At 31.0% G+C, this 13,867-nt stretch overlaps 1 protein-coding gene across 2 annotated transcripts in view; it reads right to left on the bottom strand.

The window, feature by feature from the left end:
* Nucleotides 1-10,932, bottom strand: part of LOC124531986 (pyrokinin-1 receptor-like) — a 67,023-nt gene extending 56,091 nt beyond the window's left edge. For both annotated transcript variants that reach the window (XM_047106592.1, XM_047106591.1), the window contains exon 1: nucleotides 10,774-10,932. In XM_047106592.1, coding sequence (XP_046962548.1) covers nucleotides 10,774-10,792 — 19 coding nt within the window. In that variant the 5' untranslated portion in view covers nucleotides 10,793-10,932. The remainder of the gene's footprint in view (nucleotides 1-10,773) is intronic.
* Nucleotides 10,933-13,867: the final 2,935 nt, after the last annotated feature.

The following is a 13,867-nucleotide window of genomic DNA, read 5'->3' on the forward strand; positions in this document are numbered from 1 at the left end:
CCAACGCATCATACTATTAAATGCAAAAAATCTAAATCTTGGATGTTTTGCAAATCTCCCATCTTCATACATCATAAGAAATTTAAAATATTCACTATTAGAAATTTTATGCACTCTTGAATCTCTAAGGTCACCTTTACCAGTAAGAAATAAAGTTGGAAATGCTCTGCAAATATATCCATCACATGTAAATTCATTGATTGGCACAGGATCCAATATAGGCCAAGGTAAAACACCAGATCTATCATTTTCTTCCTGAATGTTCAGTACACTATTCACTGCTTTACGATTACATTGAAAAGTCACCGTTGGAGCTCCAGATTCATAAACATTATCATATAATATATTTTGATCATTATCCTCATTATCTAAATTATATGAAAGTTGTTGTCTATCTTGACTTAATACAATTTGTTGAAAAATAGTTTCATTATTAGGTAAACATTGTAAATTATTTTCGTCGATTGTTATATCACGGTACCAAGGATTATTATTTTTAAGATATATCAAAGCGGCCTCAACATTATCACGATTTACAATAAAATCTTTATATCCTTCACCATAATTTCTTCTACCAAAAATATATTTTGAAATAGTATCAATAGAATGAGGTAAAGAGGTAGTAAAATTTGTAATGTCTTGATGAAAATTGATAACTTGGCCACTATATCCAAATTGACCACCTTTAAGTTTATATACTGTTATAACCGGATGAACTTGAGCAATTAATTGTTCTTCAAGAAATGTTAATTTTTTTAAAACTTCAGGTTGTGGACCAGGGTCCATATTATTGTCTGTAGAAAATATATTCATTTCATTTTTTACTTGAAATTTACGACAAAGAGCACAAAGTCCGTCTTCTTCAATATGTAAATCGAACCAACGACGATGACATAAATTGCAATGTTTTAACTCCAAATTTTTCTGAGCAGTTTCGAAATTAACGGCATTCTCTAAAAAGTGAACATTTCCGCGATGAAAATTAGATTCCATATTTCGAGATCTTTTCTGCGGTTCTCTTAAATCATATATATAATAATTAGTTTTCACACAATAAACCAACAGTGACGTTGTTTTTAAAATCTGTAGTGTTGTTGTTATGGTGCTGACGCTATTTCTACCTGTTTCTACTAATAGTAGAAACAATTTAGTTGACACATGCTTTCGACAGATGGCTTTAGTAGTAGTATATTAAACAATTTAGTTGATACATGCCTTCGACAGATGGCATTAGTAGCATATTAGTAAATTAGTAGTATATTAACATTAGTGTCCATATACAAATTGTATTTTTAAAAAAAATATTTAAAAAAAAAAGATATTTTAATGATAAATAACACATTTAGACATGATTCTAAATTACTATGTTAAATTTCAAATCTAAAGGCGTGATACTTTTTTCATAAAGTGTACCACAAAAATGTACAGATTGTTGAATTAGAGTAGGGCTCGCTTCGCTCGCCCTAATGATATAAACCAGTTGCTTGGATGAAGCATTTTTCAGATGGTTAACTCTGACGTTTTTTATGTATAAACCAGTATTTCTCTGTTTGGAAATAATTAATAATCAACAATATTTTCTTATGACAATATACTTATCAAGCAGATTTAACTTTTGCCTTATTTTTGACTTATTCAGAGCTAAGTTCGTGCACTTGCCGTTGTCGGTATTCATAAATCGCTAGTTGAAATAGAACGTATTTCTAAAATGAGACGTTCGTACGACATAGAAGTAAATTTTTGGAATTCTTTATTACTAATATTTTCATCTTCAATTCTTCGCTTGAGACGTTGAGAATTTAATATATTAATATTTACAGGCATTATTTCCATTTACATATGTAGAATTTATTTTTAACGAATAATTATAAAATATTAATATCACATTAGTACACTTGTCTATATTTTTCAACTAGGCGTTAAGTTTAAACGCTTTTGTAGATGATTTTTAAAACAAACTGATGGATCACTTTTTGTTAGTCCATTCGAATAGTTTGCCTTGTAACTTTTTCTTAAACAAAATAAACAAGTGACAATAATTACATTAATCTTAGTTTCTTATGACAGATACGACGACGATGTCGTATCGCAAAATTTTGAAAACAAAAATAAGTTAATGTCAATAAACACGGTAGCATTATATGAAGTCTAAATTTCGCAATCGATTGCGAAATGTCATCTAGACGTAGTATAAATACCGGCAAACGTATAAATGAGGAAAGACTAACAGCTCACGGAACTTGTATATAATGATTTCCTCATTATATACAAGTACTCTTAGTTTAGCCGAGAGATCCCGCTCAGAAATAAAAAAAAATGTATAGTATGATCGAGCTTTTTGTGTATCGTTTATTTTTTCGCCTCAACTCTATTACCTTGTAGTATAAACGTCGACAATTTTTCATAATTACGGAGATAAAATGAAATATCATTGTCAATTTAAACAAGGTATTTAAAATATTTAGAAAAAGTGTGTACATAATAAATTAAGCGGGAGAAAACATTTTGAAATTAATTCTCAAAAAGAAAATTCCAAAATGAAGAACAACCTCAAAAATTGTGTTTATAAATATACGGAATGCAAACTTAGGATGCAACTTACAGTATTCATTTTCATCTTTTAAATTTCGAACAAAAAAAATGCTAAACAATTTTTAAATGCCAGTTTTAATAAATATAAATGTATAGTTTTATTATCGTAATAGTAATATATAGTAAAAATTAATATCTTGTTGGTTATCGAAACTTTAAAATGAAAACTTTTCCGCAATATAAATTATTATTTTGCTATCGTGGTGGTCAGCCACAGGTGTGTGTAGATTATTATTGTTGTAGTCAGCACTCAGCGCCCGGCGGTGCGATAGCGTAGCATGCAGCGCAGGTTCTCAGTGTTGAGGAGTGGGGGGTGACACGTGATAGCAGACGTTGAGGACTAGTTATACAATGCCTATTTAATGCAATGCGATTCTATAAGATCTTCGTATGTCACTCGTGAAATGTAGTCAACATACAATCACACGACATCTTGATCCGTGAATCCTATAAATTTTGTGAATATTACACTCAATGTAGCAACATATATCATATGCTGACATTTCACACCCGTGTTCTTAATTATATTACAATAGGATCTTACTGATTTTTATCAAGTTTCAAAATTTCATTCATCATTCATTTCATTCTTAAACTTTATATGAGACTATATGTGTTTGAATTTGTTAAAAAAAAGTTATTGCCGTACATCAGCTATTCAGTAAAAGTCCTGTCAGTATTGTTCCAGCCGTGCCAGATATATGCCGGAACAAACACATAAAAATTAAAACAATAAAATAAAACACTCAGACTAAAATTCTAAAAAAGATATTTTGCTATATGTACTGTCTATACTTACATACATATGCATTTAGTTAAGAGCGGTTATTTTGATATTACACACACTCCAATTCTATTATATGTAACAGATAAAAATAATTTTAATATTGATTCAATCAAACTTCGGAACTACATAAATTACTGTGTATCACATTAAGTGTTCCAATTAGTTATACGTTAGACAGACATAAAGAAGGCGATACGAATGTTCAAATAATATTCATTTGTTTGATCTACTAAAGTAGCTAAATTGGACCAAGGATTTTTCGATGAAATTGACTTGTAATTAATTTAACGTCGATTTGTAGCACAGAATAAAATAAACAACAAATATCCCACAGCTGGGCTAATGCCTGAGGCAATCTTCTTCTTTTGACGAGAATGCTAATTGTTGGGTAACCACGTGGCAGAATTTCACTCGATACATGTTATAAATGATCAATAGTGATATTCGTAAATTGGAATGAAAATCTTTACTCTTTCTTATTTAGTGCTAATTACTCATTAATTGTATTTTTAAATATATACACCATTTTCCAGTTGCTAGTTGCAAGGATGCACTCTTTAATGCCGTTTTCATCCTCAGTTCACACTCTTAGATGATTTCAACATTGTTTCAACATCTGTCTTTTTTAAAACATAAGCTTTACCGATTTTGATGTTTATAGCATCACAGATAAAAAAAAACATACGAGTTTTCGTCATTTAATATTTCACCCTCTTTTTATGTTTAATTTTGTCCAATTAGAACCAGCGCGTTAGCTGTGCATTGTATGAGAAACAGTCGTTTAAAATTTTATCAGCAAGTAGACAGTATACTATAACAAAATGCTAAGTGACATTTGAAATGTGAGAAAATTGCTGTTGTTAGTCTAATGGCAAAGCTATCATTCGTGGAGTTGCGACAAAACTTGTCATAAAATAAACTATTATCAAGTAGTAATTGTATTAATTATATACTTTATTCATAGCAGGCAATTGTTACTTAATTCTTATATAAAAATACGTGAGCAATTTATTTAGGAATGACTCGACGTAATGTAATACTGTATAAAGATCGCTGACAATAATGACTTATATCTTTAAAACTAATTACTAATGAAATTAAATACTTTGTGTTACCTGTGGTATTTGTCAATTAATTTTTTTTTTAAATAATAATGATTTTTATAACATTGTTAAATGATCCATTCTCCATCATAAAATACTTCGTTGAGAACCAATAATAATTATATATTTCACTGTCATATGATATTAATATCTACAATTTAAGATGTCGATTACTATGTAGCAGCACACGAGGCCATTTTATTTAATTATTATTTTAACCTTCAATGTGTAAGTTTGTTTACCTTTTCTCCTGCTGCTGCAATTAACTTTAGTGATTATTTTATACATTTTTTAGTGATATGAAAACATGATTAAAAGCAACCAATTAATGCTTTTAATCATGTTACGCGTTTGATCAAATCGTTTGATGTATATTTTTGACTTTTTTCAAATTATGTGAAATGAAAATAAAAATGTTACAAAGAATCGTTTACTGATATTAATACAATACCTAATAGTACATGTAACTGAATTGCATTTAATACATGCAAGTAAGTACTTACACTGCCCATTGTAATAGGCACAAATTAACCACGTTTTCTTGGTGGTAGGGCTTTGTGCAAGCCCTTCTGGGTACCACCCACTCATCAGTTATTCTTCCACCAAACAACAGTACTCAGTATTGTTATGTTCCTGTTTGAATGGTGAGTGAGCCCGTGTAATTACAGGACATAATATCTTAGTTCCCAAGGTTGGTCGCACATTGATGATGTAAGGAATAGTTAATATTTCTTACAACATCTTTGTCTATGTGTGTTGGTGACCACTAATCATGAGTTGGCCCATATGGTCGTCCACCAACCTATACCATAAAAAAGAATCACGTGGAAACCGAACTTTAGTAAACAAAGTTGTTGGACCAATTCGACTTTATACTTCGGATTTCCTTACCGGACTGATTATTAAAAAAATATAAATTATTAAACATAATACATATATAAAATTGATTTTAACATTCAAACAAAAAAAATACACTATTGATAATAATTCACAAAAGTATATAATAAATTTCAAACTATTTAAAATTACAATTAAAACTATAATATTAGTATTCGAACATTGTGATATTTATTAATAGCGACAATTTCACTCTTTCATGCACAACGACTAATTAAAAAAGCATTTGAGCGCTTTGTCCAAGCGTAGTATGAGTCTATTGTCAAAATTTATTGTACATTGTACGAAATATTTTTCAATAATCTATATACATAATCTATATATCTATATTATATAGTTTATATTTTTAATATATATAATTCATATATATATATATATATATATATATATAAATCTTCCGTTACTGGGAGACAGACAACGCACAGCCTAAACCACTGGACCGAGAGACTTAAAATTTGGCACATGTATGCCTGAAGGTATCCTAGAGGTGCACTTAGAAGGATTTTTCAAAATTCGCACGGGATAGGGAATAAATGGGATTTATATTTTCGAACCAAAGTAGCTCTATCTCCGTAACTATAATTATTAGGGGTTTCAAATTTAGCATGCAAGTAGGTTATAACAACAACTAAAAACTACTTTTACGATATTTCGGAATTCCTAAAGGATAGGGAATAAACGGGAATTGTATTTTTTGAAATAAATTGATTCTTGAAAGCCCGTAATCCTGACTGACTGACTCATCATCGCCGAGCGTTAACTATTAAAGTTAGGATCTTTGAAATTTGGTGAGTAGGATGGATTTATTGAGTTGACACCCACCACCCAAGAGAGAAATATTGGAAATTCTACGCCTAAGAGGTGCAATACGGGTTAATCAGTTGCATGGAAGTCCCTTATTTCAAAAGTTAGAAACATGAAACTTTATTTTTAAAGACTTAAAAAGTCTAGATGCGTCGTGCAATTTAATATGCAGCTTCATAAACGTCGCAATACTTGCAGTAACTAATTAATAGTGTCTAGCGTAGTATACTGATATTACATCAGAACCAGTTTAGTACATTGTATTTAGTACATTGCAAATATATAAATAAAACTACAACAATCAATCAAAATAATAAAACGCCACACGAGAGGCGCAGACAACACGTCGGCGGAGATTTGTCAGTGTAATACCGTGTTTACACTGCGTATGTGTTCATGATCGATGTTGCCATTCAATGAATAGTTTGGCCAGATATTTGTGTTTTCATCGGCATTTTTAGATCGACAAGTCACAAATTATTATATTCGAGTGTATTTTACTTCAACTTGACAAATAGATAACGTCATCATTCTAGCTTCTATTGCATTGCATAATCATTATAATTATTATTTAGCTTTTGCGGATTCTTTTAAACAAATCTTTGCTGTCGACGATTTTTTTTACCTTTCTACATATATTTATTTATCGTTAATTGGTTCTCAGGTTACATATTGCTCGAATTATTAAATATTTTCTGTTTAATCTTGTGATGACCATTCTTTCGATTTCAAATGACTGGTTGACTTCGGTAAAGTTCCAAATACATTATATTGATATATGTAATTTTATAGCATGTTTAGTCCATTTTATTAGGTTATACAGAAGGGTTGTTGGTACAAAATAAACGAGTAATTGAATGTGTAAATACATGTTTGTACTGTGTCCGAAAAACCGCTCCCGACTCGAGCGTTAAGAGCGGCGGCGGCGAGGCGTAACACGAGAATATGATGAACTAACCATTTAAATGGTCGTGCCCCGACTCGCCACTACGCCGTACGCATGAATGTGTAAATGCGGCTTGCAAAGACGAAAAGCCATGATAAATATATTTTGATCGTGCCTATTGAAAAAATAATGCTATGGTATACCTTCTTTAATACTCTTTGACCAACTACCACACTGATGACATAAAATTCGATCACATCACATCGATTTTTATTAAACTTTACGGGTCCAATAAACTCTGTATAATATCGGTGTAATGATAGTTTTCATACGAGGTCTTAAACACCTTGTATTGTAAGAATGGAAAACGTGTTAAAAATTGATGGTACGTAATATTATTGTTAGCAATTATAAGAAAATACAAATACTTATTTTGTTACTAATATTTTTTGTATACTAACTTACTCATTAGTGCTCAGTTTCACAATACACTCGGATCGAATTGTACGACTAATTTAATACGTAATAAAGTAGTTCTTCCGACTTTTCTGATCAGAAATACTTACAGTTAAATTATATTTCAACGATCACCATTTATATTCAATTTGATATTGATTATTTTAATAGAAGCAGTGATAAATAGTATGAAAATCAGAAATAAAGATAAACTTAACTAAGTCTGTTTCCACAAACATTAATTATACATACATGAATGCGAAATGCTTTCGAAATATCGTATATAAAATGATTGTCAATTCATAAATTAAAGTTTTGCTTTAAAAACAATAATTAAAAAGGCTCATTACTTTTAATTTACTTATATGTGTATATGCTTAAGTAATAATAGCAACAAAATACTTATAAAGATCGTAACAATGTGATTTTTGAGAGGCTGATTAATACCGAATATTCGTTGGTTAATTTAATCTTACTTAGCGTAAAACTAAGTATAAATGAATAGAAATGAATAATTCATGATGTTAATGAATAAAAAATATTGCTTAAGTTTGGGTAATACTGTTTAAAACAGACGCAAGTTTGTTCCAATTTTCGTGGACGTTTCCATAATTACATAGCGTGATATAGTTTGCAAAGCGATGAATGGAGATAGTACGCATCCTAGTGGAATACCAGAATTTACGAATCGACGACTTTGATGCTCCGATCTATATATATTTTATGGTACAGATTGGCCAACGAGCATATGGGCCACCTGATGGTAAGTGGTCACCATTACCCATAGACAATGACGCTGTAAGAAATATTGACTATTCCTTACATCGTCAATGTGCCACCAACCTTGGGAACTAAGGTGTTATGTCCGTTGTGCCTGTAGTTACACTGGCTCACTCACCCTTCAAACCGGAACACAACAATACTATGTACTGTTATTTGGCGGTAGAATAACTGATGAGTGGGTGGTACCGACCCAGACGGGCTTGCACAAAGTCCTACCACCAAGTAAGTAATATCTATGCGATAAGTTGTTTATTGTGTACCCTTAAACTTTATAAGTATCTCTCGTCAGCGATATTAACGTTACGCAACATTTATAGCCCGTTGTACAATTTATATGTATTTACCAATAATCAGATGGCAATTTTTTACCACGTGATGATTATTATCCATTACTTGGCAAATTTGTCAGGCCACCTACCGTACATTAAAATCATAATGTGTTATTTGTGAGTAATGGAAACTTTCTCCATAATCTTATCAATGACAGAGCAATGAGAGAATATTAGTAAGTGTAGTACCAACGAAATAACAATTTGTATTATTTTTTAGTAGTTGGGCTTTTCCAAGTTAATTTGTTTATAATTTACGTCTATACCAAAAACGCTTACACATCTATAGATGAAATACATCTCAATTTTTTTTTACGATTTTGTCTAAATATTTTAAATATAATAATTTGAAAGAAAGCTCTGGTTCGCACGTCAATCTTTAGTAAGCTGCATTATAGTAATTTAAGTAAACTACAAAAGCGATATCGGTAAGACAATCTATAATTTTCCCAAAAGTAACTATAATCATTTACCAGTGCCAGGCCTAGTGGTTAGAACGCATGCATCATAACCGATTACCGATGATTGTGGGCTCAAACCCAGGCAGGTACCACTGAATATTCATATGCTTAATTTGTATTTCTAATTCATCTCGTGCTCGGCGGTGAAGCAAGACATCGTGAGGAAACCTGCATGTGTCGAATTTCATAGAAATTCTGCCACATTTGTATTCCACCACCGCATTGGAACAGCGTGGTGGAATATGTTCTAAATCTTCTCCTCAAAAATGAGATGAGGCCTTAGCCCAGCAGGCTGGCAGGCTGTTGTTTTTTTTGTTGTTTGAAAACGTATTGTATGGATTGAATTATTAAGCATGCAGTTTAAAAAAAAATCGTAATCGTTGAATGATAAAACATATAAAATATTTTTGAATGTTTATAGAAATATATATATATATATATATATATATATATATATATATATATATATATGTATATATACATCCAAAAATCTTCTCTTTTTAGGGTATTAAAAATAGAGTATCATTGAATAAATATTTGTATCTCACGTTCCCTTCAATAATTTAATATATGTAATAAAATATTCAATTTGTACCATTTGAGGCAATATTAGCCAAGGTATATTTTGGTAATTTAACCAATTATTGTGTGAATCGTACCCAGACTAAATATGATGTTACTGATCAAGATAAAAGTAAGTTGTTAGACATAATGCAAGGGCAATATAAAATTCGCTAATTCATATTTTTCGATTAGGTACTTAGTAAGTTATCATAAAAGGAAAATATCTGTATGAACAAAGAATTAAATCATTTAAACTTGGACAGCTTACCGCATATTTTATTGTACAATTAATAGATACATACATGTTTTAATATGTAATAATAATTTACTGTTGAAAAAAGTAAATATTACTATTACCTAAGTACTCTATTTACATGTGGTTTGGCACTTTAATATTAGATATAGGCGTGCGAAGTCGGGGCTAAAAATTAGCAGTGTAGTACATTGTACATATTTTTATCGTGAGTTATAAAACATGACTAGTTAGAATTTTATTATAACCACAAATAGTTTACTGTTTTACAATATATATGTAATTAGAATTACATTACATTGTGTTAAACGAAATCTAATTATTATTCAATGAATCGACGAAAACATTTTTAAGATAGATTAATTATTTCAATTTAGTTGTCAATTTGATAACATTTTCAATGTAAACATAATTAATTATTATTTTTAATAAAATTAACAATTAGTGTACGTTGGAAAATTATAAAAATATTTTCGCTTAGTCATTGCTATGTTGATGAATGGAATATATGCAGCCATATTAATAACGAATTGTATGAAACACTTATAAAAACAAATAGTCGCCGTCGTTGCCAAAACTAATCAATACTCGATTAGATATTTAACGGATTTATATTTAATAAGTAAGTTGATATTGAATTTAATTATTCATAGACTTATGCAATTTAAATAAAATTCCTTGCATGCTTGATGCATTTTTTTAACTATCATTATAAACAAAACATGGTCCTTGGTCATTTGTTTTGTTGTGATTTTATACTATGCATATTATTATTGTGTACGATTAAATTACAATATTATTGATACAGAAATAAATATATGTAGTTTCGAAAATTATAATGTTAATAAAACTGCTTACCATAAGTCATGAATGGCATCCAATGAAATCCAATAAATATATAACAGTAATCACAATACTTAACAATGTATGTTAGAAAAGTTCTGGACTTTTTATTAATCCGTCTGTAATATACATCTCACTTCACAAATAAACAAACAGTCGTCCGTTTTCCGTGAAACCGTGGCGCTTACTGACATCGGGAAGTGGCTACTGGTCAGAGAAAATTGTTTTCTTTTATCAATCTCAATATTGCTTACAAAATATGAATATATGAGACTCCTTATTCGTTTATTAATTATTCTTATAGTAGATTATAAAGAGTGTATAGGAGAAGGTTTTTTTATTGAATATTATTATATAATTCACGCTTCGCAGTAACGCTCGCTAAATTTAAAATTAAATTAAGTCCATTGACGTGAAAAACATGAATTTAAAATCCCGGTGATTCGCAAAATTCGAAATTAGATCTGAAAGCCACCATTTGATTTTTTTGACGACCTCCATGGTCGAGTGGTGTGTACCGGTTTTCATGGGTACGCCACTCTGAGGTCCCGGGTTCGATTCCCGGCCGAGTCGATGTAGATTACCATTAGTTTTCTATGTTGTCTTGGGTCTGGGTGTTTGTGGTACCGTCGTTACTTCTGATTTCCATAACACAAGTGCTTCAGCTACTTACATTGGGATCAGGGTAATGTATGTGATGTTGTCTCATATTTATATTTATATTTATTTATATTTATTTTGTCAAATATAAATTGTTTAAATTAAAATGTATCAAATCTTGAAAACATTCCTAGCTATTAAAATTTTAAAAATATTACTCAAATTGAAAATTGAGGATTTGGTTATGCATAACCTATTCACCAGGTATTCTTTCGTCAAAATTGTCTTCATTTTCCTTTGTTCCTGTTTTATGTGTTGAGTGAGTTAATCATCTAATTCCGTGATCGACTAGTTGTTGATATTGCTAATATTTAACATACGTCTTATAAAAATAATAACAATTAACAACATTAATTCAAATCAATGAAATCAATCGACTCTATAGGTCAGTTATTAATTTTTATTAATAAACATATTATTATGCGTTGTCAGCGCGATCATTCATTCATGGCGTTGTTTATGGTTTAACAAATAGGTGACAATTCCTTTTAACATTATTCTTTTAAGCAACTATAGTAAAAATTTAGTGTAGGGCTTTGTGCTATCCCGTCTGGGTAGGTTGACTTAAGTTACCGCCCACTCTGCCACCCAACAGATATTCTACTTAAAGATGTTTGAAGGGTGAGTGAGCCAGTGCACTACAGGCACAAGGTACAATAACTTAGTACCCAAAGTTGGCGATGTAAGGAATTGTTAATATTTCTAATAGCACAATTTTTATGGTAGTGACCACTTACCATTTAGTGTCCCATTTTCTCATAAGTTGATAGAGAAGACGAAATTACACATAGATCGGGAGGTCAGTAGGCGTTTCAATTGTAAAGAAACAAATTATATTTGAACATAACTTTTTATTTTAAAAACAATTAACTTTCAATAAAGAAAACAATATGTTCCAAAACTTCTCCTCAAAGGGATAGGAGGCCTTTAGCCCAGCAGTGAGAATTTACAGGCTGTTGTAAAGAAAACAATATCACAATACTTTTAATAAATATTCTAAAAATAAATGTTACAAATAGGAATTAAGTTTCGGAAAATAAAATGACGTTTGCCTTCATCCTCAATTGAACAATACGTGGATACAATATAATTCATTGCTATATAAAGTAGTAGCTTGGGTGAAGGCCTCCTCTTCATTTAAGGAGTTGGTAGATACAACGACACCGACAACGACAGCCTGTAAATTCCCACTGCTGGGCTAAAGGCCTCCTCTCCCTTTGAGGAGAAGGTTTGGAACGTATTCCGTCACGCTGTTCCAATGCGGGTTGGTGGAATGCACATGTGGCAGAATTTCTATGAAATTTGTCACATACAGGTTTCCTCACGATGTTTTCCTTCACCGCTGAGCACGAGTTGAATTATAAAGACAAATTAAGCACATGAATCAGCGGTGCTTGCCTGGGTTTGAACCCGCAATCATCGGTTAAGATGCACGCGTTCTAACCACTGGGCTATCTCGACTCGGTAGATACAATTATTGGTAGATACAAATTTGACCAAATTTCATGGGAATTATGCTCATTTACTCACGATGTTAATGTTCACCGCCGAACACGGGATGAATGTACCTAACCGATGACAATTTGTTCTTAATTTGCGCTGTCGTTTATTATTACTTTATTATGGTAATATAATATTTTTATTGTATCAATAAAAGTATATTCTTATATTCTTTTTTTAGACACGTTTTTATTTATTTAATTGTTGTTTATATTCAAAGAGGTTTATATCAATCCTGCAATATTTACCAATAATAATGTAATTATTTATATACTCTTTCAATAGACATTAAGTTCGATGTTTCATTTATAAAAGCTGGTATCCCGTGTCGAAGAATAAAATAAGAAAAAGCAAAAAGAATACTTGAGCTCTCGTCCCGCACTTTGCACTACTGAATAAAAGTAAAATCAGCTCTCTGGGTACAAGAAATGTTTAACGCTGTAAATGGTACTATGAAAAGTGAATTGACCTGGCATTTGTGGGAGATTGAACCAGGTCAGTTCGGTTACTTCTACGTTACACAACTAAAAAGTAGTAAGTGCCTTAAGTAGTAAATTTAAGGACATTGCTGGTAATTGTTATTAATGAGACGACCTCTGTAACCCTCGTCCACGTTGAAACAGCTGATTGTTATTTGTCAGTGAATTTTCTTATTTTCTCGTATTAAGAAGAATCAACGCTTCTTTCCACAACTTTAATTGACACTCACTTTGACTAACATTTTCAAATTCAGCAGTTTTGGGTAATATTTTTTTTTCATTTCGGCTCTTGAATAGTATGTACACTGCTAGCAAAGTTTCTTCATGTCAGATCGTAATGGCAGCAACGGTAATCATGGCACTTGATAGTTTTATTTAAGTAAGCATGAACGTCGCCTTAGAATTGGTTTGGACCATCATCTTTATCGTGGTGTAATCTGTTCGATATGCTTATTAAATGGACAAGTGTA

Source organism: Vanessa cardui, chromosome 8 (assembly GCF_905220365.1).
Source record: "Vanessa cardui chromosome 8, ilVanCard2.1, whole genome shotgun sequence".
NCBI classification, from domain to species: Eukaryota; Metazoa; Arthropoda; class Insecta; order Lepidoptera; family Nymphalidae; genus Vanessa; species Vanessa cardui.